General features: G+C 34.9%; 1 protein-coding gene across 16 annotated transcripts in view; it reads left to right on the forward strand.

The window, feature by feature from the left end:
* Nucleotides 1–27,907, forward strand: part of SLC4A7 (solute carrier family 4 member 7) — a 110,892-nt gene that overhangs the window by 77,162 nt on the left and 5,823 nt on the right. For 8 of the 16 annotated variants that reach the window (XM_055285169.2, XM_055285159.2, XM_055285100.2 and 5 more), the window contains 12 exons: nt 2,278–2,411; nt 3,851–4,096; nt 5,338–5,443; nt 7,842–8,003; nt 8,399–8,512; nt 11,384–11,545; nt 11,730–11,981; nt 14,651–14,719; nt 16,349–16,522; nt 20,423–20,554; nt 23,188–23,285; nt 27,073–27,180. In XM_055285169.2, coding sequence (XP_055141144.1) covers nt 2,278–2,411; nt 3,851–4,096; nt 5,338–5,443; nt 7,842–8,003; nt 8,399–8,512; nt 11,384–11,545; nt 11,730–11,981; nt 14,651–14,719; nt 16,349–16,522; nt 20,423–20,554; nt 23,188–23,285; nt 27,073–27,180 — 1,757 coding nt within the window. The remainder of the gene's footprint in view (nt 1–2,277; nt 2,412–3,850; nt 4,097–5,337; nt 5,444–7,841; nt 8,004–8,398; nt 8,513–11,383; nt 11,546–11,729; nt 11,982–14,650; nt 14,720–16,348; nt 16,523–20,422; nt 20,555–23,187; nt 23,286–27,072; nt 27,181–27,907) is intronic. The other 8 variants (XM_055285189.2, XM_055285129.2, XM_055285140.2 and 5 more) reach the window with 2 other exon arrangements.

Below are 27,907 nucleotides of genomic sequence, written 5' to 3' on the forward strand. Positions count from 1 at the left end.
CCACTTCAGCCTCCCAAAGTGCTGGATTATAGGCATGAGCCACCATGCCCAGCCACGCTGTGATTTCTTTAGGGGAAAAGACAGGTAACAGTATGGCAGTGAACATAGAAACAGTTCAAAAATTAGAAAAAAAAAAAAAAAAAGGTCTTCATATGGCAATATCTGCTTTTCAACCCAGGATTAGGAGAGGGGAACCTTAATTTTATACCCATTTGCCCCTGTTAATGTCTTTTTTGACATCTCCTTGCTTCGTGTCTCAATGTTTTGCTTTCTTTCTCTGTATGTATACCATTTAGACATTTTTTTCCTTTGTTTCTGCTTTTTGTTTTTTTGGGACAGGGTCTCACTGTGTCACTCAGGCTAGAGTGCAGTGGCATGATCTCGGCTCTCTGTAGTTTTGACCTCACTGGACTTCCCTCATAACCTCCGGAGTAGCTGGGACTATAGGCATGTACCACCACGCCTAGCTAATTTTTTGTATTTTTTTGTAGAGACCAGGTTTTGCCGTGTTGCCCTGGCTGGTCTTGAACTCCTGGGCTCAAGCAATCCACCCACCTCGGCTTCCCAAAGTGCTGGTGTTATAGGCGTGAGCCCATTTTTTTCCTTTGACTTAAGCTGTGCATAAATTCATTCCTAAATATGCTTATTGTAACTGAACTAAGGATTTATCATGGCTTAGCAGTGTCTTCTAAGAACAAACATTTTTCTCCACAGACAAGAAAACAAATTTAGCCCATATAATTAACAAATGTGTCATTAACATGGACACTTCTCCTTTATGTTGCGAAAAGATAAATTTGTTTATCTTTGAGTTTGATCCTGTTTTTATTCTAATAGTTGAATTATACTTTCATTGCATACTGTTATTTTGTAATTTTTGATTTTGGAAGATGCTGTTCTAGCTGATGATGAGAATTGCTACCCATTCATTGACTATATTCTGTGTGCCAGACACCATGCTTGCTAGGTGTTTTTGCAAATACTATTTATATTCTAGTTATCATCACCCCCTATTTCAAAGTGAGAAAGCTTAGGCTTAGAAAGGTTAAGATATGGCCATGGCTGAACACATGGTAGTAGTCAGTCTTCCCACTGGAAATCTAGTTTCGGAAGCCCGCCTCTTTGCCTGTTGTTGTGCTGCCTCTCATTTCAGCAGGATTGTTTCTTACAAGCTTCTTTTCTCCTTCCCTTTACCAATTAATGGGCTGGCTTTTCTGGATAGTACATTCCAGTTGACCTTGATGTTTGTATATGGTAAACTATTCTTTCCTTACTTTCTGATTCTTTCCCCCTTTTTCTAATGGCATAGCTAATCACGTGATAGCCTAATTAGTTAGAATGTAATGGTGGTGATTGTACGAAATTAGTGTACTAACTTTGATTTAAATTCCCTTAGTCTTTCATTTTCTGTTTATGTTTTCTTGCCAAACTTTAGCGATACTTTGTCATTTATAGTTGCTATAAAATTTTTTGAGGAGATTTTTGTCATTTATTTTGTTAAGTATTTTAGTTTTGATAATTGATTAAGCCTATCATATTAGGTTAATTTCTTTAAAATATGTGGAAAGTTTTGCTCTTTAGAAATCAGTTTGAGAAAGATAGTCGCATGTTGATTTATCACCTATTCGAAAGATCTTTTTATAGCAGTTCTTTTTTGTAGCACCATATTATTTACTATTTTTATTTTTAAAATGGACTATTTCTGCCATATAAAAGTATTCAAAATAATACATATCCTTCTGTACTCACAGACTTAAGAAATAAAACATATATAGATAAAGTTGAAGCCCTTGTGTGTGTCTGTCCCATTTACTCTTTGCTCCTTTCATCCCACAGCATAGGTTGAGTATCCCTTATCTGAAATGCTTGGAACCAGGAGTAGTTCAGATTTTGGATTTTTTGATTATACTTCTGGTTGAACATCCTTAATCTGAAATCCGAAGTGCTCTAATGAGCATTTCCTTTTGAGTGTCGTATTGGCACTCAAAAAGTTTGGAGTGTGGAGTTTTGGATTAGGGATACTCAACCTGTATTGAGTTTTGAATTAAGGATGATCACAAAAGTTTCTTTTTAATATGCAAAAAGAAAGCATTTTTTCTTGTGTATTTAAAATGTATTTGTAATTTTTTATATTTTAAATTAAAAACTCAAGGTGGTGTTGGTTTTATAACTGCTTGATGGGTATTTTTATGTTCCAGATGTCTTACATGTATTATAGTAGGTTAGAGAAATGTTTATGATGTATTGCTTTTATTCATTTCTTTTTTCCTTAAACAGAGTGCAATAGAGTCTCTTTTTGGAGCATCATTAACTGGGATTGCCTATTCATTGTTTGCTGGGCAACCTCTAACAATATTGGGGAGCACAGGTCCAGTTCTAGTGTTTGAAAAAATTTTATATAAATTCTGCAGGTAAGTAATAGCCCTCTCTACTTATCACATGTGTTATATATGAAATTGTTTATTAACTTAGAAGGGAATTATTTAATTGCTGAAAAGTAATTTGGTCAATATATGCATTCTCATTATTTTTGAGCTACTGTATGATTGACCATACTCTGGCCCCTTCCATTCTTAATCCAGTAACTTGGAGATGAAGAAAGTAAGATTGTCCTTGAGTATAAAATCAGTGGATTTGAATGCTGATAAGGAGATCACTTGAGAGCTGAATACAAATCCTTTGTGCTAACAAATTTAAACCAGTAAGAAGGTGTTAATCTGAATTGGGATGAAGCAATCAGAGTGAAGTGTCAGTTTCCATTGGTGAGGTTGTTCACACTGTAGAAATGAATATAGGGTACTGTAGCTGTTAGACTTTGAATTCAGCATGGCTAATACTGTTCCTTATTTTATTTATTTATGTATTTATTTATTTGAGACTGAATCTCACTCTGTTGCCCAGGCTGGAGTGCAGTGGTGCGATCTTGGCTCACTGCAACCTCTGCCTCCCAGGTTCAAGTGATTATCCTGCCTCAGCCTCCCAAGTGGCTGGGATTACTGGTGCCGCCACCACGCCTGGCTAATTTTTGTATTTTCAGTAGAGATGGGGTTTAACCATGTTGGCCAGACTGGTCTCAAACTGACCTCAAGTGATCCACCTGCCTCGGCCTCCCAAAGTTTGGGATTACAGGCGTGAGCCACCGCACCCAGCCTCTAGTACTCTTCATTTTGTGACATAAATGAAGTTTGTATATTTTAGTTTGAAACAACTTGATGCTATTACATATTTGATGGATCCAGCTCTCTTTTTCTGATTCTGTACTCACTAAACAAGCTTAATCTGATTCCAATCTGGCATGCCACGTAGACTAATAGAGAATGCAGTGACCCGAAGTATAGATTCTGGTAGCAATTTCTTGAAGTTTAAAATAAGAAATCACTTTTTGTGGTGATAATGGTGGAAGAGGAGGGTAGTGGTAGTGATGGTAATGATGTTGGAGCTGGTTACTGTATTGATACATATGACGTCTGGATCTTTAGAAGGAGTAAGATGCAGTTGTTTTTTCATATAGACACCATACCTGTCATTTGTTCATAACTGATTTATAAAGTGAGCTGTAATGATTTTGAAATATTTATCGCCCAGTAGATTTTTACTGCAAACCTTTTATATAAGTGTAATAAACTATTAATCATAAATTATAATTATTAATAATCTATTAATAAGCTAGTCTTCAGTTGAAGCAGAAAAAGATACAGAGTTTTCTCTAGTTGTTATTTTGTCATTCTGTAATTCATTCTCTTTTAGGAATCATGTTTTCATGCTCTTCCCATTGCTTGCTATGAAAAATTTTAGGTACAAATACTATTCCACATATGTTTATCATATTCATATTTTTCTTTCTAAACAGAGATTACCAACTTTCTTATCTGTCTTTAAGAACCAGTATTGGTCTGTGGACTTCTTTTTTGTGCATTGTTTTGGTTGCAACAGATGCAAGCAGCCTTGTGTGTTATATTACTCGATTTACAGAAGAGGCTTTTGCAGCCCTTATTTGCATCATATTCATCTACGAGGCTTTGGAGAAGCTCTTTGATTTAGGAGAAACATATGCATTTAATATGCACAACAACTTAGATAAACTGACCAGCTATTCGTAAGTATTTCTCTTTTCTCCTAATATTAAAATGTGTTTTTACAGAGATGTCAGAGCCTCAGAAAATGAATTTTTTTGCAGTATGATAGTGTAACTAGCTATAACTACTTAACTAGCTATGTGATAGTGACGTGGTTGTTTCAGATGAGATTTTGTCACAGCATTCAGTGAACAAAAATAAAGTTGATTAAATTCAGTATTTTTTGTTCACGGAAATAGCTTATTCACATGTGTATGTTTTGGTCTTCTGTTTGAATTGGATTGGCCAATTTAAATTTGATTGGCAACTGATCCACTACATATTTGAATCAGGCAATTATTACATTGGATCTTATATTCTTTAAGTGCTAGACGTATAATAGAATGTAGACTTGTTTTTTTATTTTTCAAATTTTGCATCTTTACTAATATTTTTGAATCTTGATTTTTTTTTTTTTTTTTTTTTGGAGACGTAGTCTCTCTCTGTTGCCCAGGCTGGAGTGCAGTGCCACAGTCTCAGCTAACTGCAGCCTCTGCCTCCCAGGTTCAAGTGATCTTCCTGCCTCAGCCCCCTAGTAGGTGGGATTACAGGCACATATCACCGTGCCTGGCTAATTTTTGTATTTTTAGTGGAGACAGAGTTTCGCCATGTTGGCCAGGCTGGTCTCAAACTCCTGACCTCAGGTGATCCACCTGCCTCGGCCTCCCAAAGTGCTGGGATTACAAACATGCTGATTTCCTTATGACTCTCCTAGTCCTGTCCTGATGAGAAACTATTTTTTATTTATTTCTTTAAGATTGAGCCTTAAGATCAACAAAGGGTGACTGTGAGTAGGTAGGGCTTGTCAGTTATAAAGAATTAATGGTAGTATAACTTATTGGGAACCTATACGTGCTGTGGGGGAGTGGGGGGAGACAGCAGTAACTGCTATGGAGGTTGAGTAGATAAGCTTTAGTGGAGACTAATCTTGCTAAACATGGTGGAATCATCTCAGATTTTTAAGTAAAATAGTGCCCCTGCCAAGGACATAACTAGCTTCATTAACTAAACATTTTGATATTTGTATTGGTTTTATTTTATTTCTATAACCCGAACTTTATTCCATTCTGTTGTTTCTTATGTATTTTTCACTTTCTAGTCTCCATGCTTTGCAATGTGGGAAAAAAAGAAGTTAAAAACTACCACATTGTATAATTGATTCAGTAAAATATAAGCATGAAATTCAGGATCCTTAAAAATGTATCCTACTCTAATTTCTCAGATGTGTATGTACTGAACCTCCTTACCCCAGCAATGAAACTCTAGCACAATGGAAGAAAGAGAATATAACAGCACACAATATTTCCTGGAGAAATCTTACTGTTTCTGTGAGTGTATTTTGAAATAAAGGGTTTTATAATATTGATCTGGTTCTTTTAGCTTTTTCTAATTAGACATCCATTTTCTTCTTGATTGATGGATCGGTAGTATGTTTTCAGAATGTAGTATTGTTTTGACCAGATAGTAGTTACCACATTTTTATGTATCATGCGCTCGAAAGTATAGGCTGAAAAGAACGAAACTGGCACGGGAGATGAAGGTGGATTATATTTGACTTCCAAGATATGAACAGTATAAAGATGTGAATATACTTCTGTTTTCTAATTCTACTTAGATTGATACATTCAAAGGAAGTGTTTACTGGGACTGTGGATACATATACGGTACTTTACGATATTTTATATCCACTTGTCCTGCCTTTTTATCTGTTATCTGCTCCATCGACAGCTTATTTAGATCATGAAGTGCTGTGTTAATGTCCTAAATGTCTAAGTTAACCTTGTCTAACTCATCAAGACTAGTCTGGGTCGAACATTAAGGGAAGAGAAAGGAAAAAGAATTAAAAACATGTAATGAACACCTACTGTGTGCTGAATACTATTACAGATGTTTGTGTTCTGCTGGGGGAATATTGTCCTAATCCTAGAATATTTATTTTTGACATTTCCAAGCCTGGGAGTTAGAAATAAAGATGTAAAGTTTGCCAGTAGTTAGAATTAAGACTAAGATCCCTTGAGCTACTGTTGTGCTTTTTATATGATATAAGTAACTGTAGGTCATTCCTTTCTCACTAAAGGTGATAGTTAGTTCCTAACTATATAATTTGAAGGGTATTATCTGAAATTTTATCCCACTGATAATTTAAGGCTGTATTGTCCAATACATTAGCCATTAGCCACATGTGTCTTTTTTAAACTTAAGATTAATTAAAAGTTTAGTTTTTCAGTTAACTAGCCACATTTCAGGTGTTCAGTCAATTCATGTGACTGCTGGCTTCTGTATTTCCATTATTTCTGTGATGGAAATGTTACATTATCTGCATCATCTAATGTATCTATTGGGCAGTGCTGATTTAAAGCAGTAAAAGTTGCCAGGCATGGTGGTTCACACCATAGCACTCTGGGAGGACAAGGCAGGAGTATTGCTAGAGTCCAGGAGTTAGAGACCAGCCTGGGCAACATAGCAAGGCACCATCTCTACAAAAATTAAAAAATTACCTGGTATGGTGACTCGCACTTGTAGCTAACTTATTGGGAGGCTAAGGAGGGAGAATCACTTGAGCCCAGGAGTTGGAGATTACAGTGAGCTGTGATAGCATCACTGCTCACCAGCCTGGGCGACAGAATGAGACCCTGTCTCTAAAAACAAATAAAAGAAAAAACATAGATTAATGCTTAACTACTTTATATTTAAAAAGTCATTTTTGTTAAGGAAGAGGTATAGTTAATAGAGGTGTTCAAATGAAAGTGATTTGTTACAAAGAATTCATTTCATGATGGGTCAGATGTCTTGATATATAGATATAAGTGTTTTCATGTTATCCCAAAGGGCCATGCAGGGTGGGTATTTTTGTTTTTCTGGTAATGGTATAGCTTTTATTTTCATGATCCATGGAATTGATTAGGTTTACTAATCTCAGCACATGGCATGTGAAAATAAGGGAACATTTAACTATTTTTCTTTGGGTACAACTGACTTGTTTTGTTAAAATGAGCCTCATTAGATTATAAGTAACAAAAAGGAGAACTTTAGTGGCATGTGCTTCTGTTAATCTCTGGTTGCCTTTCAGTTATTTTTTTTCCCTAAAGGAAAATGAAGTCAGTAGTTTCTATCATTGCATTTTATTATGCTATATTATTATGTTACTGATTTTATTAATGGAAATATTTTAACGGTCATTTTACTGCTTATGGTCCCTGTGTTTTTAGTCTGAAGGTACTGAATCAAGTCAGAAAAGCTAAACACAATTTTTATTACTGATTTTAATTTAGGTACCGTAGCCATCTCTTATCCAGCATCATAAAAGAGCGTAGTATTAGTTTTCTATCTGCTGCTTTTGTTTTAAACCACTTGTTCAGAAACAAAAGCGGCAAAATTGTGGACAAGCAAGAATGCAGAAGAAACATTTCACAAATAATATTCACTACGAGGCTTTCACTATAGGGAATATGGAACTGAAAGAAAGGAGTATATGAAGTGACTTGGCAAAATACTGTATTTTAGTGATTTGAGATGCACGTATTTTTCAAATTATAATATTGAACTCAGGATATATATTACAATTAGTGTGTTATAGTTGACTGGACAATGTTTTTTCTTTATAAGGAATACAAAGTAATGGTGCCTCTTACAATCAGTTGCATCTTATGAGTCAATGAAGCTCATAATAATTTATTGAATACTTAAGAATCCCCCATTCTCTTTTTTCTTTCTTCTTTTTTCCAGGAATGTAAAAAACTTCATGGTGTATTCTTAGGGTCAGCTTGTGGTCATCATGGACCTTATATTCCAGATGTGCTCTTTTGGTGTGTCATCTTGTTTTTCACAACATTTTTTCTGTCTTCATTCCTCAAGCAATTTAAGACCAAGCGTTACTTTCCTACCAAGGTAACTGTGATATAATTTTAGAATTCTGGTAATATTCGTATTTTTGTTTTTTATTTCCTTGGTTTATTTCAAAATGGTGATATATTTTTTGAGGTTAATACTCCATGCCAACTGGTTAATAAAGAAATTATTCATAGTGAAAAAATATATATTGCATGCCTGAGCTCACAGTAGGAAGATGATGGTACCATAAGAGTTGTTAGGTTAGTTGTGAAATGTGTTTCTTATATTTTTGGAAAGAATTAAATATAAATGTGTTTCTCTGTTAACATTGTCACTAGTTAAAAGCTCCATTTGTACGTTGTAGTGACAATTTTATCAATAAAAGATGTGAATTATTTAGAAAGAACACATAGTATTTCTGTGTTTATATTAACATAATCCCTTTAACATAGGTGCGATCGACAATCAGTGATTTTGCCGTATTTCTCACAATAGTAATAATGGTTACAATTGACTACCTTGTAGGAATCCCATCTCCTAAACTTCATGTTCCTGAAAAATTTGAGGTAAGGATTAAAACAAGTGGCTATTTGTTACTTGGGAATACCATACTACTTTAAAGCAAGATACTATTTTCTCAGTAGTTATTGTTTTAAAAGTATGTAGTCTCTTTGAAGGGCTGATGCTTTGAAAGGAAATAATTTATATGTGTTTTTCATGTATATATAAACAATGACAATATGGACAGAAAAGAGACATGTGAATTTAAAAGTATCCGTGCTGGGCCAGGCGCAGTGGCTCACGCTTGTAATCCCAGCACTTTGGGAGGCCGAGGCGGGCGGATCACGAGGTCAGGAGATCGAAACCACATTGAAACCCTGTCTCTACTAAAAAATACAAAAAATTAGCCGGGCGTGGTGGCGGGCGCCTGTAGTCCCAGCTACTCCGAGAGGCTGAGGCAGGAGAATGGCGTGAACCCGGGAGGCGGAGCTTGCAGTGAGCCGAGATTGCGCCACTGCACTCCAGCCTGGGCGACAGAGCGAGACTCCGTCTCTAAATAAATAAATAAATAAATAAAAATAAAGTGTCAGTGCTGGTCCATTAGAGAGAGTGAATGAAAATATTTGTGGTAAGATGTAGGGAGCCATTTAAAAAAAAAAAAATCTTTGCTCTCCTACCTGGAGTTCTTGCTGTACCTTCCAGGGAGAAGGAAACACCCTTTATTCTTTTATAAAGAAGTAACCCAGGCCAGGTGCAATGGCTTGTGCCTGTAATCCCAGCACTTTGGGAGGCCGAGCCGGGTGGATCACTTGAGGTCAGGAGTTTAAGACCAGCCTGGCCAACACGGTGAAACCCCGTCTCTACTAAAAATACAAAAATTAGCCAGGCGTGGTGGCGGGCGCCTGTAATCCTGCTACCTGGGAGGCTGAGGCAGGAGAATCGCTTGAACCCAGGAGGCGGAGGTTGCAGTGAGCTGAGACCATGCCATTGCACTCCAGACTGGGCAATAAGAGAGGAACTGCATCTCAAAAAAAAAAGTAACCTAAAATTGAATTTTCTAGGAGTGGCACAGAGGATCTAGTTAAATTTCTAGAAGGGTAATATATCTGACAGTAGTTGGAAAGTTCCATGTAACAATTTCCAGTAGCATAAGGAGAAAACGAAATGTGTTCTATAAGAAAAATGCTATTTGATCTGAGCATCCATTTGAATTTTCTGCTTTCATTAGCAAATTTGAATATATTCATTTTCCTTCTGCTGTGTTTTTGTTTTCTTCCATCCTCCTTTGCTTATGCTAAAAGGAAAGACATTGTGAATAGTGTCACTGGTTATATTTCATTTAACAAGTTATGTGACTTCTTTCAGAAGCAGCTGGTTTAAAAGGGATCCGAAATAAAGAATATAATGAAGATCATTTTATTTTATATTATAAAATCTAATTTTATAATACTGCACTGAGACCAAAAAATGTTATTTTTAAGACCAGTGGTCTTTAAAGTAGGGTACACAGGTGGAAAATGATCTGCCAACAATTTTTAGAAAGTCTATATTTTTAACATAAAAATATGAAAATATTAAATAAATAAATGAAACTGTGAATTAATATTGGTTCAAAACGTGATGTAATTTCCTGTAATCCTGGCCTAAGTTCCTTATTCTGATTCTTAAATATGTCCTTGTTATTAATTTACTGATATGGCTTTCAGGTAATAGGCTGATTTCAAGGGGCCTAAAATATACTTGGGGAAACAAATCAAGGAACTCTTAAGAGTAAATGGCATTGTATAAGTAGAATAAAATATTTTTATTCATACACAACATTGAGTGTGAGGTAGTTTAATATATATTAATGTGGAAAGATTGAATTACCTGAACTTTGAAAGTATTGAATTTCCCTTTTATACTGACAAATGTTTTCATGAAGAAGAAGCAAGCTTAATACCAAGTTGAGGTAATAAAATCATATGTTTAGGTTTCAATATATGCAGTGTTCTCCCAAACATGCTAAACTCTCTTGATCTTTAAAAAAAAAAATTGCTATTAAATAAATCTTACATTGTACCATCAAAATGTATTAGTACCTCATAAAGTGCCAGATTTTTGTTAGTAGTTCCTTTGGAAATATCATGTATTGAGGACCAGTTCTGATTTAGTACTGACCCTGTCAAAATCACTAAGTCTGCAGGACCTATAAAGCAGTTTAGTTTAGGAGTTTAGTAGGTAGATTGATTTCACCTTATATGAATTATGCAGGAACATGTGGAAATACATTCCAGTTTGCTTATCAGTTTCTACATAACAAACTTTTGAATAACAGCCCTTTATTTGTTTATAATTCTGTGGCAGTTGAGACTAGGCTTTGCTGGTTTGTGGTCTGCTCTATGCGGTGCAGTCATCAATGGGGGTAATATGCCTTCATTCATATGTCTGAGGCCTCAGATCAGATGGATGAAACAGCTGGAATAGTTGCCTGGGGAACCACCCCTGACACCCACTACCATATAGACTATATTGAGGATAGTCTTATCCTCAAGAAAGCTTATCTAGGCTTACTCGACAGCGTAATAATCTTAGGGTTCAAAGCAGGTTAGAGAAGAAGCTGCAAGGTTCGTTAAGGTTAAGACTTAGAAATCACATAGTGTCACTTTGGCCTTATTCTGTGGGTTAAAGTCACAGGGTCATCTTGGTTTCAGGGGGGAAGGAAGCAGACTCCACCTCTAGGTGGAAAGATTGACTGAGTCACATGGCAGGAGGTATGCTTGTAGGGATAGGAAGAATTACTGTGGCCATCTTTGAAAATAATTCACCATATAGTTCAAGATTTAAGTTATTTCCCATTCCTTGGTATTTCTTGGAACAGATCAAGTCTATGTTATGGAAATTTAGTGCAATACAGCAGGGAGACTTTTTGAAAATTATTTTTAATTTTTTAACAGCCTACTCATCCAGAGAGAGGGTGGATCATAAGCCCACTGGGAGATAATCCTTGGTGGACCTTATTAATAGCTGCTATTCCTGCTTTGCTTTGTACCATTCTCATCTTTATGGATCAACAAATCACAGCTGTAATTATAAACAGAAAGGAACACAAACTGAAGGTAATTTTAGAATTTTGCCTTAAGCATTGTGATTCTTCAAGGGTTTGAGCTGTTTTCGTAATGATTAGAACATTAAAAGATGTAAGATGAAAATTAGCTTCTTCCCTCTTTATGATTAGTGTAGAATTTTAAATTGAGGGAACAATTTAGACTTACAGATATTTATGTTCATTTCACTTTTCAGAAAGGAGCTGGCTATCACCTTGATTTGCTCATGGTTGGCGTTATGTTGGGAGTTTGCTCTGTCATGGGACTTCCATGGTTTGTGGCTGCAACAGTGTTGTCAATAAGTCACGTCAACAGCTTAAAAGTTGAATCTGAATGTTCTGCTCCAGGGGAGCAACCCAAGTTTTTGGGAATTCGTGAACAGCGGGTTACAGGGCTAATGATTTTTATTCTAATGGGCCTCTCTGTGTTCATGACTTCAGTCCTAAAGGTAAAATTTCTTTATTGCAGTGTTTTACAATCTTATTATAACATTTATACTTAGTTATGTGAACATGAAACATTAAAATATGCTTAAAATACCTAAAATTAGGTTTGTTTTCCACAGTTTACTTGGGAAATAATTTCATTAGGTTTTTAGTATAGCAAGCATTTCAGTGGTAAGCTGTATATATTTTTAAAATAATATATGCCTGGCGTAGTGGCTTACGCCTGTAATCTCAGCACTTTGGGAGGCCAAGGCAGGAGGATTGCTTGAGGCCAGGTGTTCAAGACCAGCCTGGGCAACATAATGAGACCCTGTCTCTATAAAAATAATTAGCCAGGTATGGTGGCGTGCTCCCATGGTGCCAGCTACTCAGGAGGCTGAGGTGGGAGGATCGCTTGAACCTGGGAGGTCAAGGCTGCAGTGAGCCATGATTGGGCCACTGCACTCCAACCTGGGTGACAAAGTGAGATCCTGTCTCAAAAAACAAAAAAATTATAATATGGCAAATATATGTATAAAACACTCAAAATAAAAGTATTTATGGGGGAGGGGAAATGACCTCAGTAATTTTTAAGAGTGTAAAGGAGTCTTGAGACCACAGAGTTTGAGAGCTGCTGACCTAAAGTTGTGTCTTTCACCTATGACTCCATCCTCATTCTGTCTTCCGTCACATCCCTCTTGTTGGCTTTTATTTTTAATTTTATTATTATTGTAAAAGTTGTTATTAACATTTACATTTTGTGCTATGATGATAATTAAGCCTTCCTTGCATCTCCTCTAAGTTAGATTATAGAAATTTAAACCCTCTGGGAACACATAAATGGTATTACGATGGTATTTGCTGAGGACTAAGCAGTGTGAGTTGCCTGCAGGGAGGCAGAAATATACCCTATTTTACTCCAGCCCAAGCCTCAAGACCAAATAAGTCTTTCTAATATCTGTTACCTTCCCTTACTGTAAAAAATTGCATATGCAGGTTCCTTTTTTCTTGTATTCACTTTCTGTATTGATAAATTCTTTTTGCACATGGTACCATTAGTGGTGAACTTATTGAGAGTTCTTGCGTATTTCAAAATGTCTCTATTTACCTCAACATTTGATCCATAGTTAGATGTTCAAAATAGTTTTCTTTTGGATCTTAAAGTCATTGTTTTCTACAGACCAGTTTTCTAATGAGAAATCTGTAATCTATTTGATTTTTGTACTTCTATGGAGACCTTTTCCTTCTTTAAGATAAACCAAAAAAATTTTTTTTAACTTCTGTTTTTGTGAAATCTCAGATACTTAGGGAGGCAGTTAGGGGCTTTTCATTTACCCTGCTTAGTCTCTGTTAGTTTCCTCAAGAAACTTGTGCCTTCTGCTGTGAGAATTTTCTTCCCCTGTTTACTTCCCTTTTCGTCTATTGTCTCTGTTACAAATTTCTTCAACTCCAGCTAAACATCTCAGACCTTTTGGATTTGTTCTAATATTCTTATCCCTCCTCCCCCTTGCTATTAAAGAAAATTTCCTCCTTTTTTCATATCATTATATTGGTCTTCAGTCTTATGAAAATTATTACTACAAAATTTTTGTTACTTTGATATTTATAGATTTAATTTTCACGAGCTTTTCCCATTCTTTTTTCTTTTTCCTAGCATTTTTTTTTTCTTTTTTCTTTTGAGTCAGAGTCTCACTCCATCACCCAGGCTGCAGTGCAGTGGCATGATCTTGGCTCACTGCAACCTCTGCCTCCTGGGTTCAAATGATTCTTGGCCTCAGCCTCCTGAGTAGCTGGGACTACAGGCACGTGCCACCATGCCCAGCTAATTTTTGTGTTTTTGGTAGAGATGGTGGTTTCACCATGTTAGATTCGTCTCAAACTTATGGCTGCAAGTGATCTGCCCACCTTAGCCTCCCAAAATGCTGAGATTACAGGCATTACTTAGATTTTTTAAAATATGTCTGCTTCATAAATTGTTTTCTTTTTTTCCAGTGTCCTTAGAAAGACACGCTAGGTTGTTTAGAAGAGATGTAGTAGATGTGGTTTTCATCTGTCATTTTTTAATTTGTTTTTCCTTATAGTACACTTCTACCTTAGGTCAGAGTGCTTTTTGTGGTTTTTGAGTAAATGGATGGGCTCTGTTAATAGCCAGACTTTCTAGCAGGATGATTAGGTGTGAACTGTGTAGACAGTTTGGGATTGTCATAACTGCCAAAGTAGTAAGGATTTTATTTTGGAGATGGATTTTACTTACTATATTCAGTAAAGGCTACTGCTTAGTATTCATCGCTGCAGGTAGTGATAGCAATGATAACGGTTGTCACTTTTTGTGTGCTTAATATGTGTCAGGTGCTTTTCTGAGTGTTTTATGTATTTGAAGTCATTGAATCTTCACAGCAATCTGATATAGAAACTGAGGTACAGAAAGTTAAGTTTGACTTAAAACTAAGTCTGACTGCAGTACCCCGATCTTAAGTGAACATACTCCCTTTTTAGGAAGCAACATGTAGAAGATGAGTCATTTTTCAAGTAGGTTATTGTATATTAGCAATTTTCTTATGTGTGGAAATGTTAGGTTGGTCTAATCCTCATGATTGAAAGATCTTTTAATTCTAGCCGTATAATTACTCACTGATTATGTTTTTGTTTACTTACTACTCATAAGTTCTAATTGTGGTCATTTTATTTACAGTTTATTCCAATGCCTGTTCTGTATGGTGTTTTCCTTTATATGGGAGTTTCCTCATTAAAAGGAATCCAGGCAAGTTTTAAGTATTTAATGATTTTCTATAGAAACTTGATAATTGTAAGTATGCAAAGATTGTTTTAATGATGGTAGTGATTTATTCTCAACTCTGGCATTTTGAGGGGAGGTTAGTCTTCTAACTGATGACTTCAGACATTTGCCAAGTGATTGTTTGCTTACTGCACATTTTTTCCTCCAGAGAGTGAGATCATGAGCTGACATGGTCCTTACCTGTTTTTAATTGAAGCCAATGAAAAGCCTTATAACTCAATAAAGACTAGTATAGTGAGAGGGAGGATCAAAAGGATTGTATTGAAAAAAAGGTTTGGTACTTAAAAAGGTAGATATTAGTTTCCTATAAAAATAGCAAGACCCGCCATTTGTGTAACACAGTACAGCTTATGAAGCCTAGCACTTACATCATTTTGTGATCCTCAAAATACTAACCAGTTGGGAGAGAGGAAAGGAAGAAATCCTAATATAAATCAGGAAACAGAAATAGAAGGACTTATTGAAGATTATTAGCTAAACCAGTGATTTCATTATTTTGTTTTGTTTTAATAGTTACTGGGAAAAAACCTAATAAAACTTCTTAAGATTTGTACTAATGTAATTTTAGTATAAAACATTTATGCTGGCTATCCTGACTCACGTCTGTTATCCCAACACTCTGAAAGCCTGAGGCAGGAGTATCACCTGAGGCCAGGAGTTTGAGACCAGCCTGGGCAACACAGTGAGATCCTGCCTCTACAAAACCTTTAAAAATTAGCTGGCTGTGGTGGTGTGTACTTGTAGTGCTGGCTACTCAGGAGGCTGAGGTAGAAGGATTGCTTGAGCCCAGGAGTTTGAGGCTGCCGTGAGCCGTGGTCATGCCACTGCATTCCAGCCTGGGTGACAGAGTGAGACCCTGTCTCAAACAAACAAACAAACAAAAAAAGATCATAAAGCACAGTTAGCACTACATGACCACCTTTTCTCATGAAAAAGGATGTTGTCTAAAGTTTCCAATTCATAGGCTAGTGGCAGGAAAGCATCTTTATTTTTTCAGCACCATCCAGGATCTACTCTTCACTGGTCAAGAAATTATTTCCTTATCTCACTTGATTTTTAAGAGTTTTGTGAGATGATTAGGGCTGATCTTATTCACAGTGTGTAAATGAGGAAATTAAAGCTCAAAAAGATGAAGGCATTTACTCAGTTTTATTTTCAATTAGTGAAGAATTGTAATTGTTATCTCAAGTTATTTTCTGGTTAGATTTGGAAAGAACCTTAGAAGTCACTCAGACTATTCTTTTGTCGTGCACATTAGAAAACAAGTTCAAAGAGATAAATGACTTGTGCATTCGATTATAGCAGATAAGTTTATCTAGATATTTTAATCCTTTGAATTAAACATTTTGGCTTGAGTTTTCTGATTAAATTAATTACGGCAGTGCAAGTGGTTGCTTGGTTCCCACCTGCCACCCCCCCACCCCCCTTTGGATCCAGAGCATCCTTGCTGTAACATTCTCCTGTACTATCAGAAAATGTCAAGGAAGTTACAATTTAATACACAAAATCCTGAAGTTGAGCATAGATTCTTCTTCTAAATAGCAGAAATATTTTATTGAAAACTTCTTTGTTTGTTTTTTATTCTATATGTAGTTATTTGACCGTATAAAATTATTTGGAATGCCTGCTAAGCATCAGCCTGATTTGATATACCTCCGTTATGTGCCGCTCTGGAAGGTCCATATTTTCACAGTTATTCAGCTTACTTGTTTGGTCCTTTTATGGGTGATAAAAGTTTCAGCTGCTGCAGTGGTTTTTCCCATGATGGTAAGATTTCTTCAGACTTGTTTTGTCACTAATTAATAATATGTTTACAGTAATTTTTTATTAATATTTATAATTGACTTTGAGAAAAGGAATAATGCATTTTAAGTACCTTAGGTGTTTGAAAATGTGAATTAGCTGTTACTAGATACAAACCAGTTGTTTCCCAGCCTCAGTTTTATTATTTTGTAAATTTTTGTTTGTTTTGCTTTTTAGTCCTTAGGCTGTAGGACTCGGTTTTGTGTTTTTAAATAACTTCAGAATTCAGGATGTTTGTGGAACAAATACATTTTCAAATGTAAAAGCAAAGGAACCAAAACAACATGGTTCATTATTAAAATATTTTGATACATCTTTTTCAGAAATTGACAGATCTGGAAGTTAAAAAGTAATGAAGGCTACCGATGACTTTAATAAGACAATATAATTCATTAAATTATCACAGAATATTGCGTTTTACAAATAGAGAATGTACATTCTTCTGTAAATACTATGTAAAAATTGGTTTTGTACATGGCCACAGAGAAAACTTTACAGAATTTAAAAAGCTATAAAAATTACTCAAGTAGTATTTTCTAATAACAGTTAAATTAGAAATAAATAATGGAAAGCCACTAAAATAATCTTAAATATTTGGAAATTAAACACTGTTCTAAATAATTTCTGAATAGAAAACAGTTAAAAAACCATCTAGAGGTATTAAAAGAGAGAAAATTGTAACAGTGTCTAAAACTTTGAGTACAACTAAAGTTACACTGAGAGAAAGGTGTATGCACTTCATTGCCTTTATTATTCAAGAAGACTTCAATGCAACTAAGTTGTTTTTTTAAAAAAATCAATAATGGATAAACCACTCCCAAGCCCATGTAAAGAAGAAAATGAGAGAACAGATATACAAGATTAAGGAAGAGAAAAGAGAGATAACCAGAGATATGGAGGTGATTCAAGGGACTTGATGAAAATAACACTTGCATGAATATCAACAAATTTGAGTATCTAGAGCAGAGGTCAATAAACTTTCTTCTGTAAAGGGCCAGATAGTAAACATTTTAGGCTTTGTAGGTCACGAGAGTATTATGTGGGTACTTATGTAATCTTACTGATGAAATTTTAAAAATAATTTTAAAAATATAGGACTATTAGAAGAATGGAATTATTTTTTATTTGACATTATTTTACTTAATTGGGGTTCATGGTTATTGTTCTCTACCATCAAATTAATTCCAAATGTTTATCTGTAAAAAAAAATTCTTAGGTTATGGGCTATACAAAAATAGATGGTGGATGAAATTTAACTCAGGTGCTATGGTTTGCTGACCTCTGACCTGGAACAAATGGATTATTTTCATACTATATCTAAATTTCCAAAATTGACACTAGGAGTATAAAATTTGTGTATAGCCCAGTTGTGTAGAAGAAACTGGAAAAGTGGTTAAAGACCTGTCCTTAAAGTATCAGGGTCAGATTAGTTAAAAGCTTAATTTTAAAGAACAGATAATTACAGTACCCTCTTGAATTATTCTAGACTGAAGGAAAAGATGGAAACCTATGCAATTTTTCTCAAAAAACACTAACAAGTTATTAATACCCAAGGCTAATTAAGTTGCACAAATGATCTATGCTGCCTTCTTACTAATATAAATGCAGAAACCTTAAACTAAAATATTAGCAAGTAAACAAATTCAGCAGAATTTCTAAGAGTAATATATCTTAAGTAGATAGACAATGATACTTTGGCTTCAAAGAAATTATTAACATATTTGTTGAAAATGTGATCGTATACCTGTTAACCCAAGTGATTTTAGTTAAAAACAAAAACGACTGAGCCCTTAATAGAATTAATAAGAATTGTGTTAGGGTGCCTGGATGTTAGAAAACTTGATGAATTAGTAGGCAGTCTCTCTCAATGATCAAAAACCATAAAATACTTAAGAATAAATTTTAAAAGAAAGACCCCTTTAAAGAAAAAGGCTTTGTAATAGCATTTGTATTAGCTTCCAAGGGCTGCTGTAACAAAGTACCACAAACCAGAGACAGTATGTGGGGGTGGGAAGCGACATGCTCTTTCTGAAGCCTCCAGGGGAATCCTGCCTTGTCTCTTCCTCTCTTCTGGAGATTTGCTGGCTGTCTTTGGCATTCCTTTGGCTTGCAGCTGGGTAACTGAAGTTGGAGCCTTTGTTGTCACATGGTGTTTTTCAACAGCTTATTTCCAAATAAGTTCATATTCTGAGGTACTGGAGGTTAAGACTTAACTGTCTTTAATGAGGAACAAAATTCAATCAGTAACAGTATTAAGGGACAACAAATAAGACCTGAACAAATACCGTGTTCTTTGTTTTAAAGATTTCATATTATGAAACTTTCAGTTTTCTGAAAAATCGCATTTGAATGTAATACAGTGCCAAGTACAAATTCTACTGGAGTTTTATCTGAATGTATGTGTTGGGGTGGGGGGTGGTGTCATTGTGAACTGGATAAATAATTTGGAACTGGATAAATAATAAATGCCTAACTCAAAAACATGGATGGTAGAAATGTTCTGTATCTTGTCTGGGTGTGCATTATATGAGTAGTATATACATTTGTCAAAAGTATCAAACTGTACACATGCTATTTTTCAATTTTTCTATGTGTAAATTACATATTCATTAGAAAGAAAGACATAACTACTGGAGAATAACAAGATAATGATAATTATAACTAAGAAGGATTCCTGGCTAGGATTTGGAATAGAGGGCTTTGCTTTGCCATCTACTTCACTGTTTGTGTGCTGATACTGTACTGTTTTAATAACCAAATATTTAAAAATTGCTGACAAGTCAGTGTAGCCACCATAATATAGAATTGGCATATGAATAGACAAATCAGAAAAATAGACAAATGGGTCCAGAAATGTATCTGAATACATCGGAATTTTATCACTTGAATACCATAAGCAGGTTATTTCATTAAAGGTAGTATTTCTTTTGTATGGGATAATTTAGTATTGGACGATTTAAATGTATACTGGAAGCTAAGTAATGTTGTACTCCTTATCTGAGACCGTGTTCAGAAATCATAATTGAATTCAGTATTTAAATGGTAAAATAAATTGTAGTAGAAAATGTAAAAGAGTATTGTATAATCCATTGATCAGGACTAACTTTTCAAAGAAGATAGGAAAACCCAAGTGTAAAAGGAAGATATGCTGTATTTGACCACATGATAATCAAATGTTTCTTGTATGTTCAAAAAGTATAAAAAACAGTAAAATCAGACGTGAACTGGGAGAAAATATGTGTAACATATAAGGCAGATAAAAAATTTCTATTCAAACTACACAGAACTCATAAATTCATAAACAAAAGTCATAAAAACCAGCAGAAAAAACGGTCAAAGTTTAGGAAATAGCAGGTGCAGAAGTGGAAATCTCATTGGCCAATCAGCATTCAAAAACATGCTCATCTTCAGCAGCAGTTAAAGCAAATTAAAGTAGTTCATTTCTCCCATATGACTGAAAAGTTAAAACCTAATGTTGGGAATAGGTACTCTAATGCATTGCTCAAGAGATTTTTAAAAATTATATATACTTACATAATATATAATGTCTTAAAAATTAATTTTTTTTGCTTTGATATTCAGTGTTTAACCTGCTTCATAATTTTATGTGTAGTGCAAGGGATTTATTCTGGAGAAGGTTAAGAATGCCATTTCCTTTTTTCCTCTATAGTTTTTTTTTTTTTTTAGCAGAAAGTAAAAAAAGATAAATAATTGACTCAATTCCTTTGAAACAAAATGATGTGTGAATAATTTTTAAACTAAATGAAGCATTTTTTAATAAGATTTAATAAATATGCTTCTCCTCTTTAAGTGATATAGTTTGTATTACGTGTTACTTAATATTTCTTTCCCCACTTTTTAAAGGTTCTTGCATTAGTGTTTATACGCAAACTCATGGACCTGTGTTTCACGAAGAGAGAACTTAGTTGGCTTGATGATCTCATGCCAGAAAGTAAGAAAAAGAAAGAAGATGACAAAAAGAAAAAAGAGAAAGAGGTAAAAAGATAACAATTTTAAAGACACCACTTCCTTATTTAATATTTTATACCATATTGCAGGCACCATTATAATCACTTTACATGAATCAGTTCCTTTCATCCTTCTAAGAACTTTATAAAAGTGTAGTAGGTACTGTTGTTATCTCCATTTTACAAATGAGGAAACTGAGGCATAGAGTGGTTAGGTAACTGTTCCAAATGTAGGCTCTTAACCATTTCACTGTGTTGTACCTCCATAGCTCTGACACAGGAATACTTTTCAAAAATTACATATCATGTGCTTACTAAATCAGCAATCAGAAGAATTAGAGCTTTTAGCAATATTAAAATATAGGTAACACAAAATAGTTGTACATCAGAGTTTATTATCTGAGAAAACCTTAAATACATTTAATATAAATTTTAGCATATATTTAATTTTAATAGCGTTTTAATAATTGGCATACATAATGACAAGGATTTTTAAGTAATTATCTTTTTTAAAAAGTATAATAAAATTTTAGTCTTTATATGCACTTACTGTCTACCACCATTAGTTGATTTGTATGCCGAGATTTAAACATACTTTATTCTGAATTGGAATTTGATTTTTAATAACCAACTAGATACTATCAGTTAATAAGAAGGAAAAGTAGAGACTTGAGTATACAGCATTGATGGTTTTGTTGATTGTAGTTTCTTGCTCCATTTTCCCATTCAGAGTATTGTTTAAAAATCAAAGATAAGAAAGATACATGTTTTTAAACGTTATGGTCCTGTTTAAATAAAGATTAAAATGTTATTGATTTTATGTTTATTTTTCAACAAAAATTGAAATTCTTTAATTAGATACTAATTAGAATATTAATTTGAATTAAGACACCAGATTTTTAAAATTAAGATTTTGGTTTTCTTCAGAGTTATATATGTAAATATGTATGAGGGTTTTTTGTTTTTTTCTTCTGAGATGGAGTCTTGCTCTGTGGCCCAGGCTGGAGTGCAGTGGCATGATCTCAGCTCACTGCAACCACCTCAACCTCCCGGGTCCAAGCTAGCTGGGATTACAGGCACCCGCCACCAAACTGGGCTTATTTTTGTATTTTTAGTAGAGACAAGGTTCCACCATGTTGGCCAGGCTGGTCTTCAACTCCTGACCACTGGTGATCTGCCTGCCTTGGTCCCCCAAATGCTGGGATTATAGACGTGAGCCACTGTGCCTGGCCTGTATGAGTTTTTCGTGATTTTTCAAATAGGATATAATTTGCCTATAAAATATATGGGCCAAATTGCCTGTTTATTACTTTATGTGTTAATTAGAATAAAGTTCGTCATATATAACAAAAAACAAAAGTGAAAGTGGCCTTTAAACACAAGGTTATTCTTGTGTTTCAAGTAAAAGAATTCTTGAAAGCAAGTGATGTAGTGTTAAGCCCCACAAAGTTATCAGGGGCTCCTTGTTACTTTTCTCCTGACCTCAGCATATAGTTTCCATCCTCATCTTCACTTCATGAGTCAAGATGGCTGTCAGACTCCAGCTGTCATGTTAGCATTAGAGACAGCAGGAAAAAGGAAGGGATAGAAGGCAAAATAGCTTTACCATATTGTCAAGTTTAAGGAGTCTTTCCAGAATGTCATCCAGTAAGTTCTGCTTGCACCTCATGATCCTACTAAATTGTAAGGAATGCTGGGATATTCAGTTTAGGGGTTTTTGTTTGTTTGTTTTTAGAATCTGGGCAAATTGACACCTCAAAATAGTCAAATTTCTATTAGTAAGGAAAAGAAATATGAATGTTCTCTCAGTGTCGCCTCTACTGTCCTGTCACCCCCATTATTAACATCCTAATTTTATTCCGTGTCCACTGTCCAAGTTGGTCTCAACCTGAGCTTGAGCCTTGATCTTAACTAGCCTTAGCGGTCTGCTTTGCTGGGTTCTATAAACATTTGCTAAATGATTTAAGATAGTACTTTTATTGATGTACTTTTAAAAAGAGTATAGGAACTACCATGATGGTTATTAGTAATTATCACTGGGGTGGGCTGGAGGGAATTACACAGCAAATACTCTCAGTAAGTTAGTCTGAGAGTATTTGAGACATTGCCGAGAGTATTTCAATTTCTGAGATATTTTTGATTGTTATAACTGGAGGGGCTGCTACTGGCATCTGATAGGTAGAATTCTGGGGTGCTGTGAAATACTGTATATACACAGGACTTCTACTACAAAAGATAAATATTATACCCTAAATGTCAGTATTGCTGAGGCTGAGAAACCCTGCCTTATCCAAATGACATTCTGCTCATATTGTATTGTGATAAGGTTTCACAGAATGTTATCTCTCATTATAAACCTACATAATAATTGATAATCATATTTATATAGTTAAATTGTAGTTAAATCTTAAATAGTATAAGTGATAGTGATTTACATAAAGAAATGAAAGTTATATCAGTGTTAAATTAGTCATGTTTTACAAGTGTTTTTTTTATTTTATGTTACAAGTATGTGTTCATGATTATAAAATTTTTCAGTAATGGCAGATATATTTAAATAATGTCAGTTTGGGTTTCTAAGTCTTTAAAATATTATATATTAACCGATTCTCATGGAAAATATTCTGGGAAAAGTAACCTCTTCACACATGTGTTATAAAGGAAGCTGAACGGATGCTTCAAGACGATGATGATACTGTGCATCTTCCATTTGAAGGGGGAAGTCTCTTGCAAATTCCAGTCAAGGCCCTAAAATATAGGTGAGACATAACTTTATGCTCTAAAACTTTTATATGCATGTCAAGTGTATTAATAAGTCATATAATGCTTCCTTAAAGTGATGATTTCTATTTTATAAAAGATGATAAAATCTGCATATGGTGTATCAACTAAAGGAGGGCTTCACACAATTTGAAAAGGAAGTCCCTTGCTCCTTTCCCACCCAAGCTGGACTTGGACTAGAGCCTTAAACTAACTTCCATGCCAAGCCAATAAAATTCGCTTGTCTTCTATCACTCCATCTATCTTAGTGAAGTTTAAAATCAGTACATGAGTCTGAGAATATTTCCATTTTCCCAGTAGTGTAGCTTTTTCCTTTGTGCCCTTCATTAGGGCTGGGGTCGGTGGATGCTGGAAAATAAACGTTTTCGGTAATCTTTGTCAGTATCCATTCAAATACCAGTAATTCATTTTCTGATAGCCTTCCAATATATAACTATGTTTAGAGGCCCTGGAAGTCTCTTAGTTTTCAAAGATGTGATTTGATTATTGGCAGTGAGGGTTCATATGATGTAAGAATTAATATTTTATGTATAATTCATTATGTGTGATTTTGATGATTTATATTTAAATTTAAGAACTAAAGATATAGAGGTTGGGAAATGCAGACTTTTTTAGTTTTAAAAGATTAACCTGTATTTGTGTACACACCTGATTTCTATTTCTACACATCTATTCCATTTCTGATTAGCTAGAGAAATCAGTCTTAGAGGCCTAGCGTGGTGGTTCACGCCTGTAATCCCAGCAATTTGGGAGGCTGAGGCAGGTAGATCACCTGAGGTCAGGAGTTCACGACCAGCCTGGCCAACATGGGGAAACCCGTCTCTACTAAAAATACAAAAATTAGCTGGGTGTGGTGGTGCCTGTAATCCCAGCTACTCAGGACTGTGAGACAGGAGAATTGCTTGAACCCAGGAGGCAGAGATTGCAGTGAACCAAGATCATGCCAGTGCACTCCAGCCTAGGCAACAGAGCAAGACTCAGTCTCAAAAATAATAATAATAGTAATAATAACAACTTATATTTGTGTACACACCTGATTTCTATTTTTTTTCTTTGTTTTTTGAGATGAAGTCTCATTCTTGTCCCCCAGGCTGGAGTGGAATGGTGTGATCTCGGCTTACTGCAACTTCCGCCTCCTGGGTTCTCCCAAGTAGTTGGGATTACAGGCGCCTGCCAGCATGCCCGGTTAATTTTTGTACTTTCAGTAGAGATGGGGTTTCACCATGTTGGCCACAATGGTCTTAAACTCCTGACCTCAGGTGATCCGCCCTTCTTGGCCTCCCAAAGTGCTGGGATTACAGGCATGAGCCACTGTGCCTGGCCCTCCTATTTCTACACATCTATTCCATTTCTGATTAGTTAGTGAAATCAGTCTTAGAAAATATACAGGTTTCTTCCCTGACCAGTTGATAGAAGATGTTTTATTGGTATTTCATTAACTTCCATTTTTTTTTTTTTTTAGCTATTTATAGCTTTTACAGGAGTAACATTTGACTTGTACATGTTGATTAGTTGCGATGAATGCATTCAACTAATTTTCCTCTATACATTTTGCTATTAATTTTCACTATTGGTATTATTCTGTATTAATATTTCCCCTCAAATTTTTATATACTTTAAATGCCAAGCATAGAGGCATTTAATATGGATATTTAATATATCCAGCCACAGCGATCTGCTTTGCTGGGTTCTAGAAATACTTGTTAAATGATTTAATATATTAGCTTCATTGATGTAAAAAGAGTATAGGAACTACCATGATGGTTGTTAGTAATTATCACCAATTTGCTAAGAGTATTTGTGCTTAATTTTTATATCCTGCTTTATCACTTTTTCAGTGTAATTATATATGGACCTTGACAAATTTAAGTGGAGTCTATAGTCTCATAAAGAAAAAGATGGATATCTGTAGTTTTCCTTTTGTCTTTTAAGTGGTGACATAAGCCATGATTAATGTGGCTATGTTTAAAAGTTTTTTACATCAGGAATGCCAGGAAATGGCTAATGTGCTTATTTGCCAGAATTTTATATCTTAAATAGCTTTGGATTATTTGTGTGGAAGAACAAATGAGATAGTATATGAAAGTATTTGGAAACTGCAAAGCCCTTATAAAAGATGAAAATAATTTATGTAACGCAGGCGAAGTTTTTCCCATCTAATTTCATTTTGAGGGAAAAAAATATATACTTTCTTCATAGTGGAGGATATTTAGAAGCTAGAAGGTTTATCAGGAATTCCTTTCTTCACTTATTTGAAGTTGGCAACCAAGTGAATAAACGTTTACTCGGGGTAGGCAGAGTTTCAAGTTGGATGGCTATGCCATTATAAACTTGGGTATTCAGACTTTGTGTACTTTTAAAAATCTGACCTAGCGAAGGTAAAGAAGCCATTCATAGAGACTTTTCAGTGACCACCTCACGCTTCTCTTCAATCTTAAATTTGTAAACAACATTCTGATTTTAAATATGAACAGAGCACTTTCTAAATGACTGCTGTTTAGTCATTTGTAAACTAGTTGCCATCACATTGTTAATTTAACATTACCTAATTTGACATTTGTATTTGTAGCTTGTTTGTCTGAATGTATTTTTTTAATCAAAGAAAAAGGACTTGCAAATGTATTTGTATTAACTTTATGATACTTTCCTATTACTTGTGATGGACAACCTTGAGCCCCAAATTAATTACTTATGGATATTATTGGATTTGAGGTCTTGAAGTAATTTTCATAGAAATATAGAAACAGAAACATTTGTCTCTTATTGTAATAAATGGATAGTACTCTGGGTTTTTTTTGTTGTTTGTTTGTTTTTTAAATTCTGGAGATGGAGTCTTGCTGTGTTGCCTAGGCTGGAGTGCAGTGGTGCGATCTCGACTCACTACAACCTCTGCCCCCCGGGTTCAAGAGATTCCTCTGCCTCAGCCTCCCAAGTACTGGGATTACAGGCGAGTGCCATCGTACCTGGCTAATTTTTGTATTTTTAGTAAAGATGGGGTTTCACCATGTTGGCCAGGCTGGTCTCGAACTCCTGACCTCGTGATCCGCCCGCCTCATACTCCCAGAGTGCTGGGATTATAGGCGTGAGCCACCATGCCCGGCCTACTCTGTTGTTTTAATTTTGATAAACTTGATAAAATACCACTTTTATCACACTGAATATGTGAATAACAGGTAAAAGCGGTACCTATGAGGCTATTTTGTGTTAGCTGTTGAAATATTTTCAGAGCTTTGTTTTCAATTTCAGAGGGTTATCTTTCCAAGCATTCTTTATAATGATTTGTAAAAGCTATGAAAAATAAGATTTTAAAAATCATAATCTTAAGTTTTCCTTACATACTTTGGGTATTTATTTGATAAGATTAAATGTGTGCCAATTATAAACGTTTTCTAGTTGACTTGAGATTGTATTATTTTTTGTATGTATAAGCACATTAACATAGTCGTATGTTATTTCAGTAGCATCTTTTCAGCCAAGATGATCAGAGAGCATCATTGCTAGAGTGCTGCCGAAGTACTACTGAAACCCCAAATTGGATTCTGAAGCAAAGTTCCATAAATAAATCTTGCTAACTTACTTAATCTCACTCCTAGTTTCTATTAGAAAGAAAGGTGTAATTCTTCATAAGGACTTTGTAACAGAACTCAAATTCTGATACTGGCAAAGGTTTTCTCAATGTAGTTGATGAAAGCAGATAATAAGAATGACAATATTAATGCTTTTGCAAGTACTGAATACTAACCAAAAAGTGTATTTGTTCTTCAGTGTTGATCCCTCAGTTGTTAACATATCAGATGAAATGGCCAAAACTGCACAGTGGAAGGCACTTTCCATGAATACTGAGAATGCCAAAGTAACCAGATCTAACATGAGGTAGTTATAACTATTTATGTGTTTTCTAACTGTAGCCAATTTTCATTTACTTATGATAGCTTCATTCCTTTCTTCCTTTCGTCCATCATTTTAATGTATACTTGGAATAAGGTATAAATAATGATGATGTTTTTGTCTTTTAATTTATAGTTACCTATTTTAAAAAATAATTTGAGTCAGGCACGGTGGCTCACACCTGTAACCCCAGCACTTTGGGAGGCTGAAGTGGGCAGATCATCTGCAGTCAGGATCATCTGAGGTCACTTCCAGTGAGCCGAGATCGTGCCATTGTGCTCCATCCTGAGGGACAAGAGTGAAACTCTGTCTCAAAAAATAATAATAATAATTTGAGCTATTTTATAATAAAAGTAAATTTCACATAGCAGTATGGAGTAAACATAAAGATCAGAAACCATATAAAGATTAGATAACTATTAGGGATTAAATACTGTAATTGAATACTGTTTCAGTCATGCTTTCTGATGGTCTAAGAAAAGAGAAAAACACAAGTTGTTTCCCTTCTTGTGTTTTGGTTTAGTATGCCATTTGTTCAGGTGAGGTAAACATTTTGCTTGGAGATATTTGGAAGAAATTGAATCCATTGACATAAAGACCATTCAATTTTACAGTGGACCATGTATTGAAAGTATTATGTAACTTCTTTCTTACATTTCTTGTTATGTAACCTTTTTTCTTTCTTTTGTTCTCACTTCAAGAACTAAGCCCT

The sequence above is a fragment of the Symphalangus syndactylus genome, chromosome 1 (genome assembly GCF_028878055.3).
Source record: "Symphalangus syndactylus isolate Jambi chromosome 1, NHGRI_mSymSyn1-v2.1_pri, whole genome shotgun sequence".
In the NCBI taxonomy this organism is placed as follows: domain Eukaryota; kingdom Metazoa; phylum Chordata; class Mammalia; order Primates; family Hylobatidae; genus Symphalangus; species Symphalangus syndactylus.